The 18,715-nt window shown below is 40.5% G+C and overlaps 1 protein-coding gene across 4 annotated transcripts in view; it reads right to left on the minus strand.

The window, feature by feature from the left end:
• The window catches only part of CC2D2A (coiled-coil and C2 domain containing 2A), a 144,341-nt gene extending 127,531 nt beyond the window's left edge, over positions 1-16,810 (minus strand). The window contains exons 1-7 of one of the 4 annotated variants that reach the window (XM_020806583.3): positions 16,643-16,810; positions 11,295-11,383; positions 10,088-10,186; positions 7,778-7,879; positions 5,942-6,121; positions 3,473-3,635; positions 81-217 (exon numbers count right to left, since the gene is read on the minus strand). In XM_020806583.3, coding sequence (XP_020662242.2) covers positions 81-217; positions 3,473-3,635; positions 5,942-6,121; positions 7,778-7,879; positions 10,088-10,186; positions 11,295-11,354 — 741 coding nt within the window. In that variant the 5' untranslated portion in view covers positions 11,355-11,383; positions 16,643-16,810. Of the gene's footprint in view, positions 1-80; positions 218-3,472; positions 3,636-5,028; positions 5,101-5,941; positions 6,122-7,485; positions 7,541-7,777; positions 7,880-10,087; positions 10,187-11,294; positions 11,402-16,642 lie in introns of those variants that run through there. The other 3 variants (XM_073001050.2, XM_073001051.2, XM_073001052.2) reach the window with 3 other exon arrangements.
• Between the last annotated feature and the right edge of the window lie 1,905 nt (positions 16,811-18,715).

Consider the following 18,715-nt stretch of genomic DNA (forward strand, 5'->3'; position numbering starts at 1 on the left):
AACTGCTATTAGTTTTCCTTTTGCAGTTTCAGGAGCAGAAGAGGAAGAGAAGGAGGAGCAGAAATAATCACACAATTTACCTGTTCCTGCTTGAGTATCCTATTTTCTAAGATGTTTTGGTTTGACAGTGAGACAACAGGGCTCTTTCCTGTATACAGACCTTCATCCTCAAGATACCTTGGCTGAAGATTATCAGGTACCTTCAAGGAGGCAGGCACTAGAAAAGGAAGAGTAATAACACACATACACACACCATTATTAATTACTGTTCATACTTCTGTTAACATCATATATATGTCGCTTTCAAGTAGCACAAATCTTTGTTCAAGCCACACTGAATATGATTTAAATAAAAATAAAATTGTTCCAGTTGTGTAAACTCTGGAATTGAGACTGAAGCAAAAGTGGAAGCAACTAGCTGGGAGGAGCCTGGCAATGGATCAGGCACAGGTGGAAGTGCAAAAGGAAGTAGTCCTTTAGACAAGATTTTTAGATGCCCCAATCAGTTAACAAATCAGACTGCAGCCACAGAACTACTGTCAAGTTTGCATCTTATACTACTACAGCACATATGTTCCACATTATCCAAAATTTCTATACTCTCTTATTTTCATCATAGACTAGCTGTTCAAAACAGAAAAAGATTTTAGTGGCCTGTTTCATTTATTTCAGAAGCAGCTACGTAATCCACATGTAGCTTTGCTTCAGACTGCAACATCAATGACAGTCAAGATCTAAATGAAACAATTAAGAGAGTGATACTCCGTGAGTGAACTGCTTTTTTGGCCTTAGGATAAATCATCCATATTAAATTAGGACAAATAATCTCATAATTATTTAATGACACATGCAGATCTTCTCCAACCTCAGGCCAGAAATCAGCCGTACCTTAATGTATTGAGTGCAATGCTCAGAAGAAGAGCTTGTCAGCCTGTTCACCCAAACACATGTGCAGAACTCTCACGATCAGGAATGCTGATAAGGACGGGTTCCCTATTATGGGAGCTCTGTAAGTCCACTTAGATGAAAATACTTACAGCAACTTTTCAGAGAACAAAATTCTCACTAATTTCTGGACTAGCTAGGCAATGGTATTCACCTCACCATGATTATAGCCATATGAACACCTGAATAGGCTTCAGATATGACCTCTCTAATTATTTTATAGAGAGGTCATTTCGTTCTCATACATCAGGATAAAAAATCTTGTGTGGAACAAGTTCTGGGGTATTTTCTGACATTCACTGGAATACCTGTATAGGGGTATAGCACTAAGGTTATAGTTAGTATTACATTTTGTGCTTAGGTTAGATTTGTGTTTCTCATATTTCCAAAACCTACTGGGAATTCCAATAACATCACAATTTCTGAATGAAGCTTACTGACATTTAGAATTCTGCTTCTTGGCTTCATGATTTATCAAAAACCCATGGGGTATTACTTTGGGTAGAACTAAAGTATACTCCAAAGGCCAAGAGCAATAGGTTTACTGGGACAATTTTTGTTCCAGGTGACTAAAGCAGTGGTCCTCAACCTTGGGCCTCCAGATGTTCCTGGACTTCAGTTCCCAGAAATCCTGGCCAGAAGAGGTGGTGGTGTAGGCTTCTTGGAGTTGTAGTCCAAGAACATCTGGAGGCCCAAGGTTGGGGACCACTGGACTAAAGGTCTATTTTAAAAAAGAACAAAAAACATATACTGTCAATGACTGATGCTTAGGAAGAGGTGGGAAGTGATTTTTGGTGGGCTGCCCTATTTGGAAGTCACCATTCTGGGCCATTTTTTTGCTATATGGCTTGGAATCGGTACTAGAATTTTGTTCCTAGCGGTGTTTGAGGGCTAGTTCCATCAGTTTCCCCTAGTTGGACTGAACAGGCAAATTTGATTGGGCTGCCCTACTCAGAAATCACTGTTCTAGGCTGTTTTTCACAACATCAATTTTTTGCCCAAAATGGTAGTAGAACGTTATTACAGAGGATGATTTCTGGCTTACTGTATCATAAAACAACATTAAGTGTCATTAATTTGGTTCAATTATCCTACTCATAAACTGCCATTCCAGGTCATTGTGTTTGAGGGCAATCGTCGTCTAGTCGTTTAGTCGTGTCCGACTCTTCGTGACCCCATGGACCAGAGCACGCCAGGCCCTCCTATCTTCCACTGCCTCCCAGAGTTGTGTCAATTTCATGTTGGTTGCTTCGCAGACACTGTCCAGCCATCTCATCCTCTGTCGTCCCCTTCTCCTCTTGCCTTCACACTTTCCTAACATCGAGGTCTTTTCCAGGGAGTCTTCTCTTCTCATGAAATGGCCAAAGTACTGGAGCCTCAGCTTCAGGATCTGTCCTTCCAGTGAGCACTCAGGATTGATTTCCTTTAGAATTGATAGGTTTGTTCTCCTTGCAGTCCAGGGGACTCTCAAGAGCCTCCTCCAGCACCACAATTCAAAGGAATCAATTCTTCGGCGGTCTGCTTTCTTTATGGTCCAGCTCTCAATTCCATACATCACGACAGGAAAAACCATAGCTTTGACTATGCGGACTTTTGTTGGCAAGGCGAGGTCTCTGCTTTTTAAGATGCTGTCAAGGTTTGTCATTGCTTTCCTCCCAAGAAGCAGCCGTCTTTTAATTTCGTGGCTGCTGTCTCCATCTGCAGTGATCCTGGAGCCCAAGAAAGTAAAATCTGTCACTGCCTCCATATCTTCCCCTTCAATTTTCCAGGAGGTGATGGGACCAGTGGCCATGATCTTAGTTTTTTTTATGTTGAGTTTCAGAACGTTTATTGCACCCTCCTCTTTCACCCTCATTATAAGGTTCTTTAATTCCTCCTCACTTTCTGTCATCAGAGTGGTATCATCTGCATATTGGAGGCTGTTGATATTTCTTCCGGCAATCTTAATTCCGGCAATAAGGAGTTAATAAAAGAATAATATTTTTAAAGTTTGAGATCTAAAATATTGTTCTGATGTTTGTCCACTGCATCCCACTGTTTTTGGCCTTGATTTTTATTTATTTATTTTACTTATATATATATTTTTTTTTACTTTGCCTTTCTCCTTAAAAAGACCCAAACCAGATTACAGTATATCATTTAAAAGATTTTTAAAAACTAAAAGCAGCAAGTATACAAAAATTAAAAACATTAAACAAGTATTACATTAAAAACGGCAATTAACATCAATACTAAAACACATTTGAAAGCAATATAGCATAACAATCTGTACAAAAACCCATCTCAGACAGTCAGTCACCAAGGAAGAGCTTTCCTGAATGGTAAGGTCTTTGTCTGCCTGCAGGACAGCACAGATCAGATCAGTCTGGCTTCCTGTGGGGTGAAGTTCCAAAGCCTGGGAACAGTAAAAGAGAAGGCCCGTGTCCCCACCAAGTATATCTGCCAGAGTGGTGGGAGTGAAAGAAAAACCTCCCCGATGAGCTTAATGCCTGGATAGGCTCATAGAGAAAGATGCAGTCATACATACCTCTTCGCATGTTGGGGAAAAACAGTATTTCTCTCTGTTTCTGAACCCGTTGAGAGTAGCTTTCATATTCAGCAGGTTTAAAAACTAGTATGTCAAGGGTTGCCTGTTCTAAAAGAAGCAGGTCATCATCCTCTTTCTCATGAACAAAATTCTTCTCTTCATCCTGCATTTTAGATACAAGTATTTTAAAACATTTTAGACTAAACAAAAAATTTCATACAGTTTGAACATACAGATACGATACTTGTTTAAAGCAAACCATTTGGATTAAACCTATCCATTGTCAGACAAAAGGTTATATTTTCATATTTCAGGACTATATGTAGCAACTGCATTATACTTCTCAGGTAGTCTTGCTAGACAAGTTATGCTCACATTTTATAGTAAAAGACCTCCAGTCTGATGACATAACCAGCTGCCATTGCATTTTAGTAATTAAATGTTTTCCTATTTCTCCCACCCACAAAGTTCGTAGGCTCCGTTAGGATCTCTTTGGTCTTGGGGAGCTGTGGGGGTGAGGGAGTCTTAAATTTCTGAAAAACTCTGCTGCAGGTCCCCATGTATGATGATGGTGACAGTATCTTACCAAAGGTGACAAACATAATGCATTACAATGCCAACGCAGAGGAGGGTGGGTACATGTGATTCACAGTCCTTTGCATGGTCCCACACAATGGCTTCTGTAAGATGCAACATCACTTTGCTTGTTTGGGTGTGATATCTTGAATATGGAACTATAACATGTATAATTAAATAATTAAGTGCCATCAAACTGATCTTGATTTATGGTAACCTTTTCCAGAATTTCCTAGCTATTAAGTACTCAGAAATGGTTCATCTTTCCCTTCTTCTGGAGGCTCTCTGGGACTGTGAAGGGTTGCCTCTTTTCCCAGGCAGCAAAGTAGGGAATCAGACTCCTGACTCTGTCAGTTGGCTCTATCACCAACTACTCTTAACTCACTTAGCTATCTAGCCAGTTGGAAACATAATACAGTGGTGCCCCGCATAGTGACGATAATCCGTTCCGGATAAATTGTCGCTATCTGGAATCGTCGCTATACGGGGCAAAAAACCCCATAGAAACGCATTAAACCCCGTGTAATGCGTTCCTATGGGGGAAAAACTCACTGTTATGCGAAGATCTTCCATCCGGCCGCCATTTTCGCCACCTCGGTAAGCGAGGGAACTGCACGAAAATGCTGCGGGTGGCCATTTTGTTGACCCAGCGGCCATTTTGGAACTGCCGATCAGCTGTTGGCAAAACATCGCAATGCGATCACTTTTGCGATCGCAAAATCCGCATCGTTATGCGGATTAGTCGTTAAACGGGGCACTCGTTATGTGAGGCACCACTGTACCCTGAAATGACTATTTGGGAGACACAAACCTTATAAGACAATAATCACAGCCTTAAGTCCACCCAAACATTTAGTCAGGTCAAATGTATGGCACTCTCATGACAATACTGTAACCACCAGTGTACCCATTACTAAATTATCACTCACAATATAAATTCACATAGACATAAATCTTATTTTAATCATCATAATCCTCACCAACATCACAATCATCGCCATCTTAGAACTGCAGAGCTAGAAGTGACCCTATGGATCATTGAGTCCGCTCTTCTGTGAAGGAGGCACATTTTTCGGTTGTTAATATTTGGAATTACCAGCTACTAATGTAAACAATAATATATATGAAATGGTATCTCAGAAACTTTTTCATGTTTTAATACCATTTTACTGTATTTTGTATTACTGTATTTTGTATTTAATACCATTGTATTTATATTTATTTAAAGAGATATATCAGGATTTCAAATTACATATTCACTAACTTGCACTCCGCACCCCTCCCCATTTATGTGCAAGTTATATTTGTCCTCTAATTCTCCTGGGACTTTACAACATTGTTGAGGGATATTCTTTGATGTAAAGAATATATGTTTATTAGTGAAAAATAGATAAATTGTTTTTAAAAATTAATTATTTTAGTAATTAAATGCCAAAGGAGTAGATGAAAGTGTCCATTATCAGGAAATATTTATTCCTGAAGTTCCAAGGCATATTTGATGCTTTTGACCCCAACTGCATAGTCTGAACAGAAATCATTAGCTCAATTGCTGGCACTCAGGTGTCAGACAACATGCAAAGACATGGAAAAAAGTTTCTGCTGTTTACCAGATGTAGATTCTGGTGTGACAGTCTGAGTGTTAAACTCTGAAAACCATAAACTAGATGAGAATCTCTCCTTGGCCATGAAATTCATTGGGAGACTCTGGCACAGTCACACTTTCCTAGTTTTACCTAACTGTTGTGAGAATAAAAAGGGGAGGAAGACAGAAATGAAAACTACCTTGAAGGAAGGTGTTGGAAGAATAGCAGAAGAAAGACAGGATATAAAATCATGTAATGAATAAATAAGTAAACATTAGTTTAAAAGAGATACATGTAGTTTCACTGGTACCATTTCATTCTCTCCTTCTTCCTGATCACCAAGTGCAGACTCCTGAACTTCCCTTTCTTTGCCAACAAGATTAAGAACATTACTTTTCTGATTTTCAGATTCTGTTTTCTCTGGCTCAGGGACAAAACCGAAAGTAAAGAAACTGTAGGCTTCTTCAGAAGATGGATAACCAGTCTGAACCTAGTGAAAATTTAAAAAAAACACCATTAAACATGGGTTTCACAATGTAATGGTCAAAATCCTGTTGGTGAGATCCACTTGTGAAACAGGAATTATGTTATCAGCACACTGCTGCTAATTAAAGGCCTCCTGTAGCAATTTCAGGGTGAACACAACTTTATTGCATTGTGTGCAAAACATCTGCACTCCAAAATCGCAAAATCAAACTTTTAATCAGCAATAACCTGCTACTGTCAATATAATCATTTCTGTTATGTAGGCAGAGATGCACAACATGATTTCAAACCACGTGTACATAAAAATAAAGACCTATGTCTGTCCCTCCTAGACTTTTTAAAAGATACAGTGGTGTCTCGCATAGCGAGGTTAATCCGTTCCGGATTAACCTTCGCTATAGCGAAACATCGCTAAACGTAATTAAAAAAGCCACAGAAACGCATTGAACTTCGTTCAATGCGTTCCTATGGCTTTAAAACTCACCATTAAGCGATGTTCCTCCATAGCGCCGCCATTTTCGCGCCCTCGGTAAGCGAGGGCAGGGCGCGAAAATGCGGCGTGGACCTTCCGGCGGCCATTTTGGAACCGCCGATCAGCTCTTCTCCCCCGCTTCGTTATGCGATATTCGCTAAGCGAATCGCTTAGCGAATATCGCAAAGCGAAAAATCGCCATAGGGGCCATCGCTGAGCGAATGCTCCAGCGATGGTCCAGAGCGCCTCGTTAAGCGATTTCATCGCTCAGCGAGGCACTCCTTAAGCGAGGCACCACTGTAATTAAGCAGATAGAATTGATTTCAAATACATGAGAAAATGCCATTATCTATGTTTCAAAACAACAAGAAAATAAATCATCATCATGAAAAAATGCATCTCATCTGAAAATCCTCATGTAAATCCAACCGTCCTGAAAATGAATACAAAGCAGAGCTATTATACTCTGACTATACACAACAAAGATTTTTCCCTTAGTCCCTCTTTGTAAATGGACAACCCTTAGCACCACCCCTTCTTCTATACAACAGATAGAAGGGGCTTTTTACATTTTACATAATGTAAAAATGGAGGTATGTCATAGAGATGTACAAAATTAAGCATGACACATAGGAAGAAGTCTCCCACCAATACTACAACCCAATGGGGTCATCTGCTGAAGTTTAACAGGATGAGATTCAGGAGAGATAAAAGCATTTCTTTACAGAGCAAATAGTTAAACTGTAGAATGTGTGGAATTTAAGATGTAATGAGTCACAGTTTAAATGTATTTAAAAGGGTGCTTAAAAATTCAATGGGAACAAGACTATAGGCCATTTTTCACAGAGAAGAATGGGAAAGGTAGTTTAAGCTATTTTTTTACCAGCTATACTAACCTCAAATTCCTTGGCTGCTCTGTGCATTGGACTCCCCCCTGTTGACACCAACAACCTGGCAAGTAGAATGTTAAGCTCAAACTATAATGCACATAAGGAACTAGCTGGACCAAGCACAATGCATTTAAGTTATCACTATTCATTACAATCACCAGATAGTGTTTGATCAATATTCTAATATCTCATGTATTTCCAGGTTGTTTACCATACTGAATGGCATCATGAGACTCAAACAATCATGCAAACATTTCATAAAAAATAGTTGTTGTTCTAATGGAACCTCACTCCCTACCTGCAATTTTTTCTTTGCTTTTCTGACAGGATCACGAAACTTGACTCTTGCAGATATCTTGTTTCCACCTTCTTGCATTACACTAGATTCATCTTCACATATCTGCACAAAAAAATACTTAATTATATGACTGACTTTGTAGTTAGAAAGCTTTAAACAACAACTGGGGGAGGGGATGTTTCTAGAGATGAGTTAGCTCTCATGTGAAGAAATATGGGAGATTAAACACATACCTCACCCCCAACATGCATACCTTTCTGCAAGGAACCATCAGGTTCAGCAGTTTATTAGAGCTGGTGAAGAGATGTCAAACCATAGGTACTATCAGATAGGCATTTAGCCCACTGTTTTTTGACTGCTGCAAGAACAGGTTGGTTTGCTCCTTTTCACAGTGATCACATAACATCACAACTGGAATGAACCAAACTGTCCCCAGAGTATTCCAACGCACACCCTTCTAGTCCTTGTCAGGGGCCTCCACTTTATTGGCGCAGTTGGTATCCCTCTGGTTTTGTCTGTTTCCATCACTGGAAGCAGACCAAAAGTGAACCTTCCTCTGATTTGTCAATATGAAGAAGTGAGTTAAGTAGAGCCACTTCATGATATTGCCAAATTAACCATCTCCTGTGTTCTGTCACATAAAAAAAGGAAGTGAGGAAGCGAAAAAAGGGCATAAAATTGCATAACTTTAAAGACCTAGAAGACTAAAGAAAATATTTCCTGCCTTAATCAACAGGTGTTTTTTTTTTCACTTCCTTGGCCCCTCCACTGAGTTGAGGAAGTGATTTATTTGTCAATATCATGAAGTGTCTAGCAACCCTATTTAACTAGCTTCTGCCTACTCCTAATGTCACATGCAGACAAGTCTCATGCCCCAAACTGAGTGCCACAGTCTTAAATGGTGGGTCACAAGCTTCTGCAAGACCGTGACCTCACCTGAGGAAGTGTACTAGAGCCATTCTTTCATAGGGAGACTGTAGATCCATAACTGCCAGATTCAGAAATATTAGTTATGAAACCAGTGGTTGCAACTCTTCATGCACATCAGTTATATGACTCAGAGTGCAACAAGAAATGTAAGTGTCAGCAGCTTGCTAACCTCAGCTAGTTCTCACCTTTTTCCCTTCTAATGCCATCCCTGTAATTCTTTGCTACTTATCTGCACTCTTTCTTTGTGGCCTGGCCTTCCTTCCACTTCCTATATGTGCCCCTTTTCATTTTCTGGTTCTCTCCAGGCTTTTTGTGAAACCACTTTTTTTTACTATCTTCCACCTTTTCTTCTTGTTACAATTGTTTGTACTTGTGCCTTTACAATTTCCTTTTAAAGAAACTCCCACCCATCTTGGACTCCTTTTCTTGTTAGGATATCTTGGCATGTGGCTTTACATATAATTATTTGGATTTTATTAAAATTGGCTTTTTCTAAAAATCAGAGCACATGTGTAGGTACACTCTGCTTTTATTTCCTTTAAAATCAAGAACTCAATAGAACATGTCCACCTTCCCCCAGAGTTCCTCTTGCTGCCCCTTCTTCCACCAAGTCATCTCTACTGGTTAGAATCAAGTCTAGGATATCCACTCCTCTAGTTTCCCCCTCCACTTTTTGTAGGAGAAAATTATCAGCCACGCTAGCCAGGAATTACTTGGAAGAGCCATATTTGGTAGAATTTACCTCACAACAGATATCAGGATAACTGAAATCTCTCATTTCTACTACACTGTGTCTCTGAAATTGTAGCATTCATTTATAGACACTCGAGACTTTGTGATTTGTGGCCAGCTTTCCTTTGCACATTTTTATGAAGATTATTATTGGGCCTCATCAGAGTGGCTCATTCACTTTCTTTTTTGTACAGAAACCTTCATCTATCTATTTCTGAACTTCAACCAGTCTATCCCTTAAATTTTAGTGGAGATTACTGATTGATTCAGCCATCATTTAAACTGTCTAATTAATTATCTTTTTAAATCATGTCCTAAAAGATGGCACATTTACAGTGTTCCAAACAAAATGAACAACTCCTTTGCAAATGAGGTCAAGTGCATAACTATATAGGGTCTCCCTATATTCAGTGTGGATACAACATAAGATATTTTATACTTGGGAGAGGAAAGGAAAACTTTTGAAAACAAGCTTGGATTGACCTTGTGTATCATATGTACTGTGCAACCTCTGCTAACTGGATATTTCTTTATAAAAAAAATAAATAATTCTATCAATAATGTAAAAAGAATAAAATAATTATATTAATAAATATTTATTGTGAAACATTAAGTGAAAAAAACCAGATATTCTTGTGCTATAATTACCTCATTATCAAGTGCAATTTGTCCTTTCCCTTCTCGAAGTTTTTTCAGGGACCGTACATGAGGCTGAGCTTCTTGTAGTAAATCACTGTCTGCTTTAAACTAAATGAAAAAAAAACAGTGTTGTTATTACTTAGTATTACCTTTCTCTAGCAACCCATGAACATCAAATATAAGAAACATTTCGATGCCTTACACAACCAACCCACACTGGAAACTGTTGCTACAAGTGCAGGTTATATAGAAAATCTCAAGTTTCTAACAGCTCAGTGGTTGTGATCCAACTCTTTCAATTTTTTATGAACACACAATGAAAAACTTTTTGTATACATTTTATTGCAATTTAAATCAATAAGCCGAAAAGTAGCAGGAGCAGCCTCCTAGTTCCCATTATATCTCTGCCTAGTGGACAGGACTGGAATCCACTGTCCTCCAGTTCATCTGCATACACACAATTCAATTTTTCCTGCTGGATAATGGGAATCTGGGGGGGGGTGGGAATCCACCCTGCCCTCATCCCAGCCTCCCATGCACTCCAGAGAAGCTACATGTAAAACTCCATGCCAGCTCTGCCCACATCTCACCTTGCTTCCAGTCTGGGGCTCTCACTCTGGGACTCCCAACTCAATTACCAAGTTGCTGCTCACTTTCCTAATCATGTGCCAATCTCATAACTTGGCACATGATTAGGAACATGATCATCAACTTATTATCTAGCTGCAATTTGCTACCATAATTTACACAATTGCACTTACACCACTGTAGATCCACAGCAGAATCCTGGCTACAGTCTATTAAACCTTGAGTTTCAAAGCACTTTTAACTTTCCAAGGATAGGAGAGGGAGCTGCCCACAGAAATCAATAGTCCTTATAAGAGTATCTACAAAGGCACAGCTTCCAATACTTCGTGTTCTCTGAGAAGCTTGAGGTTTCCTCACCAATATGATATATTTTTCTTATCTCTGTGCCAAAAACCTTGGAAGCAAAAGGGCCCTTCTTGTGCATTATATATGTTTGTCTGGTTACAGTATTTTATTTTTAGTTTGCAAACCTGTATACCTCTACACACCTAAAGAATCCTCAAAGTATGTAGAAGTCATTTCCTCATTTTGTCTGGCCTCATTTCACTTCCAAATGGATAGGCACTGAACCACCTGAGTTCAGTTTAAAGCTTAGGAATCAATAAGTAATTTAGACATGCGTTCTCACCCGTGCTGCTTTCAGCTTTTCTTTCATTCGTGTTCTCAAGGAAGACTCCGCAATGTTCATTTCTGATGCAGATGGAACTGGAGGCAAGCCTAGGGTGGACAATTATACTTAAAAAAAAAATCAATCAGTTCTTCTCAACAGAAAGCAATGTGAAATGTACTACAGCTATGAGATTTAAGTTAAAAGATTATGTTTTCATAAGGTCAGTATGCCAAAATTAAGCTGTAGGGAAACTGATAAATTCTACCCGAGTTACACTGTGTACAAGCATTCCAGAACATGACAGTTTACCTCCTGAGTCCAAGCAAGCCCATCTAGAGAAGGATTCGGTTTGCAACATTGCTAACCAGAAATTTCTAGACACTCAGAAGCATGGTGAAATAATGATGTTCATCCATAATTTCTGTCTCCTGCACATGGGCCAGCTGACTGGCAGCAAGTGTCATGAGGAAGATCCAGGTAAATGCACCCAGAATTAAGAGAATGCAAAGCCCAGGGGTGGGGAGCATTTTTTGTAGACCTGGCAGGCACAACATGCATTCAACAATTGCAACCATTTCTGCCATTCCTGCTAGAGTTGTCTTGTCTTTATATGGTACATACATACATATATATATACTTTTATTGTTATAGCATCAAGCCATATACATAAAACAAAATTAAATGCGGTGCTTCAAGTACTGACATATACTGCAAAAAGCCAAATCAAATAAGCGAAAAGCAATAAAATTACAAATGGAAGACCAATGTCTAAGTTTGGCTATCTATTCTGGCTACTTTGGCATGCCGCCCAAAATTTCGCTACCAGTTCTGTAGTAATCTGATTTTGATAAATTAACAATTGGTTACAGTAGTCCGAGTCTGATTGGCTTGTCATGTCTTTTAAGAGAGGTGTAATATATTTTCCTCAAATCATGTTATGTCTGTTACATCTGAGCATCATATGCTCAATGGATTCTATCTCACCAGATCCACAAGGGCAGAGTCTCTGTTCCCTCGGGATCTTCTTAAACCTGCCTTCTGAAACTGCTGAGGGAAAGGCCTCACATCTAGCCAGAGTAAAGGCTTTCCTAAACTTATACTGTATGTCTCAAGCTGTGATAAATAGGCCATGGGGAGCAAGCGATATTTGTGCGTGTCTATCACTCTAAAGTTGGGGCATCTACCGAGATCTACCTGTCTTTCCATGTCCATTATTCTCTGTTTAAGGGCTGATTTTGCTTCATCCCATTGAAAACTCAGTATTGCTTGTGGAGAGAAGCCCATAACTTGCAATTTGTTTAGGACCGCTTTCAACCACTTTGATTGAAAATTGTCCTCTAGAAGTAGATTGGTTAATCCCTGTAATTGATAATTTATTTTAAGCCAGTACTGAAGGGAGGCTAGTGCAATTTTGGCTACCATTGCTAGTGAGCCTGTCTAAACGAATTTGTGCATTTGGTATGCATCTTGGAACTTCAAGAATTGCTTTAAGGAATTTAGTCTGAACCTGCTCTATCGAATCAAAGCAGCTAGATGGAGGCCCTATAAAGGTGCCGTAGAGCATCTGGCTGATCACCTTTGCCTGAAAGAGTTTTTGGGCTGCTGGAATATATCGACCCCCTTTGGAATAGTAGAACTTTAAGATGGCATTTGCTTCCCCCCCCCCGGGTAGCTGCATATTGTATATGAGCCTTTCTGTCCCCAGTGGATTGAAGGGCCATACCTAGATATTTAAAACAGGAAACCTGTTCGAGAGATTGCCCATTTATAATCCAAGACCTTTTCTTTTGTCTTCTACCAAACGCCATAATTTTTGTCTTTTGATAATTTATTTCTAATTCCTTAATTTTGCAGAAGTCTGCAAATTTCTTAAGGGCTCTTTTTTGGCCAATTGGAGTTCTTGCTAAAAGCACGGCATCGTCCACATAAAGAAGGATAGAAATATGTCTTTGATGTAATTTTGGAGGGTGGAGACTAGAAGAGCTCAGGTATTCTACTATGTCATTTATGTATAAATTAAAGAGAGAGGGGGCCAGTAAGCAGCCCTGTTTTACTCCTCTATAGGTGTTAATTGGTTCTGTTAAATTTTCTTTCCTATTGAACCTAACCTGGAGATTGGTATTATCATGTAGCACACACAACAATGGAAATAATAATTTAACTATTGAGGTGGCTTCTAAATTGGCCCATAGTTGCTGTCTCGAGATCGAATTGAAGGCCGCTTTCAGATCGACAAATGCAGCATATAATGAGGTTTGACCCTTTGATGCATATTTCTCTATAAGGTGTTGGATAAGGAGACAATGGTCCATAGTGGATCTACACTCTCTAAAACCAGCTTGCTCTACAGCTATCCTATTTTCTTCAAGCAACCAATTTGTCCTGAAGATGCCTAGCATATAGTTTACCATAAATGTTTAGGAGACTAATGGGGCGATAATTTGCCGGCTCATCTCTTAGTCCTTTTTTGAATAGAGTTACTATTATTGCAGTATTCCATTCTGCAGGAAAGAGGCCCACAGAGTTGATATATGTAAATAATGCTGCAAGGAAAGGAGCCCACCAGTCAATATTCTCTTTGAAGAGATCCGGAGGCAAACCATCTGACCCTGGTGCTTTATCTATTTTCATTCGAGCAATATGAGATATAATTTCCTCTTGGGAAACTGGTAGCCAAACCAGTAGAACATCAAATTCTCCCGCTGAGACTGGTATGGGAGGAAAGTCTTTATAAAGCTGATTATAAAAGGCAACCCATTTACACTGGGAGATTGGAGGATCAATTTGGCAAGGGAGGTTTTGTTTCTTAACAGTAACCAATTGCCAGAACTTGGAAGAATTTATCTGTTTTGCAGCTAGAATTACTTCTGCCCATAGCGAATGAGTATATTCTTTTTTCTTTTGATAAGTTAGATGTTTATATGCTGCTTTTTGAACCCCAAGCTTCTGTTGAATTTCCATATCCAACTCCTTCTCTCCTCTGGTGAATATGGAGATTCCCTGCTCCCAATTTCAACAGAACGACCTGGCTCCTTAAGAGGCCGGGTGCTTTTGCTTTCAGCTTTATTTTTGCTGGAAACATTCAAAAGAAAGGCATTTGAAATACAAGCTTCGTGACCCCACAGGCAGGTAATAAAGCAACCCAAGTCTGAGGGTATATTTATTTTGGGTTTGTACGCATTGTTATGTAGAAAGTGCCTAGTTCAAATTTAAATTTAAGCTTAAATATAAATTGCAAGGCTATTGTCCAGTCATGCTGACTGGTGAAATTTTTGACTGACTGGTGAGACACTCTAAAAATTTTAAGCCCTGCTGGGGACACTTAAGAAAGAACCTGAAGGCTTGAAATTTTTTTTCTGCACAAGAATAAGCGCTCCAAACCAACGTGATGAAAGCTGAGATTGAGGGAATTAGTGCTAAGAGCAAATGTTGACTCTGCCAAGAAAAAAATGAAACTGTCATTGCACAGATTACAAAATTAGTCATGATAGAGTGGCAAAATTAGTGCACTGGTCATTATGCAAAAAATATAACTTGCCAGCCTCCAAAAACCCATGGGAACATGAGGTAGAGGTGGTGTCAGAAAATGACAAAGTCAAGATCTTGTGGGATTTCCAGATCCAAACTGATAAGACATCTTGTACATAACACACCAGACATAGCAGTGATAGAACAAAGCAATGTATGGATCATTGACACTGCAATTCTGGGAAATACCAGAGTTGCAAAGAAAGAATTGGAAAAACTAACAAAATATAGAGACCTGGCAATTGAAACATCTCGCTTGTGAATGAAACACACTTCAACACTGAACCCCCAACCTCTGGCTCCACAGCCAGACATCTAAGCCTTTAGTGGACAGCTATATTTTAGAGAATTTCGCTTACTCTGAAATAAAATCCCAACAGGATTCTGGGATTGGTATTTTAATATTGTACTGAGTTCATTCTATTTCAGTATTTGTAACCTTTTTTATTTGATCTATATTGTTTTTCACCACACTGTAAACTACCCTTGGTCCCAGTTTTGGCAGAAAGACTAATAAACAAACAAACAAACAATGTAACAGATAAACGGGTTATTGATATAACTATGGGCTGTCCAGCAATGCACCTACAAAGAAACAAAGTATACTCAACTAGCTATTTGCCGTCTGCTATAAAGAAATGCAGTTCATTCCTACAAGAATAAAGATTACAGCAGAGTAATCAGTGGAAATTTGTAAGCAATAGCCTGAAATGTGAAATAACATCGACCATACTAGGCAGATATATTGCTGTAGTGCTTATGCATCTCACTTTTTAACAACAACAACAAATTATCATGGCACACAAGTGGCTGAAGTGAAAATAGATAGGGAAAGGGGATGGAAGGAGTGCCATTAATTGAAGGGGCAGGAAGGGAAGTGTCACGGTATTTGAAATAGGGACAAACTGGATCAATACAAAACATGAAGAGGACCTTCTTGCAACACAATCTCCAGTGTGGGTGGAAAGATTACTTAAAAGGGAGTTAAAATATATTGCAATGAAGACAAAAGTTGCTTCTTGTTGGTTTTTTGGAATACAAAATTCTGCAATAATACTGCCCTTAGAGAATTATGAGTGACGCAAACATGGAACCCACGTGATTTTTACATGAGATCCACCTCAAAGTGTAAAATTGTATGCCTACAGAGTACAACACAGAAATTATGGGACCTACATAGAATTGCATTCCAGTGGCAAAAAATCATAGGGTCCATTTCTGACCCCCATAAGATTGCGTCTGCCCACGTAATATACCACAGGAATCATACAGTATATCCATCCATGCATGGCTTTGCTGTGCTGTGAAAATGGGTCTGACTAGATGGGAAGAAACTTTCAACTACCTTTTTGAAAATTGTCTGAAGAAGCGAACTTGTCCATGAAAGCTTTCATTAAAATGCTGTAGTTAGCCTTTAAGCCTTTACAAAGTTTTTGTCTCCTTTAATTTTTCATTTTTGTTTTGTTTTTACTTGACTTTAAAGTTACAATTACACTGTAAGTGAAGTCCAACTAGCAAACATTAGGTTACTAGTTTAACAATGTATGACGGAGAAAATGCGCAGTAATACTCCGGTGTTACTGTGTTGCAGCCAAGGGAGGGAGTGACCTCGTTTTCTCTCTGCTGCTGCTGCTGCTGCTGCTGCTGCGAATGGATCGTCGTGCTTACTTAGGATACATTTAATCTTCACAGACGGACCCTCCCTCCCAGGGAATCAGCCTAGCGCGGATCTAGGAGACCAGAACGCCTCGCTTACAGCTAAAGACGCGTCGAATTATACGCCTCTCCAAAGGCCCTGCTTCCTCGGCCCCACTGACTCCTTTACTATCAGCACGTACCTTTTGCCACCTCCAGACGCCTAGGGCTTATTTTTCACTATATATTTTTTCACTCTTGCGGCGCAACAGCCATTCTGGCTACTCTCGCGACCTGGTTCAGCACCGCGCAGGCCGCCGCCTTTCACCCCCTCAAAGCAGTTGCATCCCGCCGTCACTGGGAGACGGCGCGGGAGGCGGCAAGGAGGGTAGCAAGGGCGGGAGGGAGGCTCTGAGACGCCACGCACTGCCGCGGTTGCGCGCCTGGACGCATCCCAGCAGAGGCGGCTCCTCAGGCCTGTTCCTCCCACAGGCTGGCAACGGAGCCGCCTCCAAGCCTTGGACAGACAGGAGAGCTGGACGCTTGCGCCGCCGAACGCCTTGGCTGCTTCTTTTCAACGACGCGCCGGCTAGGAAAGAATTAGAAAGCCGAAGCCGTCTTGGGGAATTGCTGACCGCAGGGCCGACCGTGGAGGCGCGTCTTTTTCGGAAGGGGCCGGCGGGACGCTAGAAAAAGACTGGCCGATGAGCGCGCGGGGGCGGGGGAAATGGGCGTCTCTTTGTGGTAGACGCGCCGCGAATGGGTCGTCGCAACAACGCTTCATAATGGCGGCGGGGAAAAGCAAAAATGAAGCGCGCGCTCTTATTTGCCTTAAGTGTCCGTTGTTTTCTCTTCGTGTTTACTTCTGCTATACGTAGTTAAGAAGTATTAAATTGTGTAGGACTGATAGTTCAATCCTTCACTCTACTTATTATTTGTTTGTTATCCCATGGGGCCTCCAGAGAGCTCGAAACCGACATGAGTGCGGGTGACAAATTAAAAACAAGAACATGGCAGAAAGAAAAAAATTTACCTCTCCGGCGCAGCATGGAGGATCATGCAGTAGTTTGACTGAGTGGACCCTGTCTTATTCAAAGGAGAATCTGGGTAAAAGGTGGTTTCATGAAATTAAGAACAGATCCTGATGATTTCATATGATTTTTTGTATGATCCTAGCCCAATCCCCATCAAATCATAGATCACATCTATGCCCAGAAACTTCACTATAGAAATTATGGATCCTTTGACACATGATTGCAATGGTGCGAAAACATGGATTTGAGCCACAAATCCACATGATTTCATATGATTTTAGGATGTAATCATCCCTAAACCATTGTCAGATCATAGATCCCATTTGCATCCACAGACAACACCACAGAAATCAGAGGTCCTTCAAAGCATGGCCATGTAGTGCTTCCAAAACATGAATCCAAAGCACAGATCCTCATGGATCGACATGATTTTTATGCAGGATCATCCCCAATCAGGGATCATCTCTGCCCACAGACTACACCACAGAAATCATGGGTCCCCCAACAGAGTGGCACAAAAAATGTGCAGTCGCACAAAAAATTGGATCCACACCCCTTATCACTGTCCAGTCACAGGATCCATTCGTGCCCATAGATTACAACACAGACATCATGGGCCTGCCAGTGCATGTCTTTACAGTGCTGCAAAAAAATGAATCTGATACAGATCCTCATGCATCCACAGGATTTTTATGCAGGATCATCCAGAAAACACCAATTTCTGATCACAGACTAAAACATACAAATTATGGTCCCAAAGTGGTGCAAAAATGGCAACCCAAGGCATGGCTCCACAAGATTTTTTATATAGGATCACGTGCAAACCATTATTGAATCATGAGCCCCATCTAGGTAAAGGTAAAGGTAAAGGTTCCCCTTGACAATTTTTGTCCAGTCGTGTCCGACTCTAGGGGGCGGCGCTCATCCCGCTCTTCAAGCCATAGAGCCAGCGTTTGTCCGAAGACAATCTTTCCGTGGCCACATGGCCAGTGTGATTTAGACACGGAACGCTGTTTACCTTCCCACCGAGATGGTACCTATTTATCTACTCACATTTGCATGCTTTCGAACCGCTAGGTTGGCGGGAGCTGGGACAAGCAATGGGCGCTCACTCCGTCGCTTGGATTCGATCTTACGACTGCTTGGTCTTCTGACCCTGCAGCACAGGCTTCTGCGGTTTAGCCCACAGCGCCACCACGTCCCACCCAGACCCCCATCTACCCACATACAAATACAGCATAC

The sequence above is a fragment of the Pogona vitticeps genome, chromosome 5, assembly GCF_051106095.1.
Source record: "Pogona vitticeps strain Pit_001003342236 chromosome 5, PviZW2.1, whole genome shotgun sequence".
Taxonomy (NCBI): domain Eukaryota; kingdom Metazoa; phylum Chordata; class Lepidosauria; order Squamata; family Agamidae; genus Pogona; species Pogona vitticeps.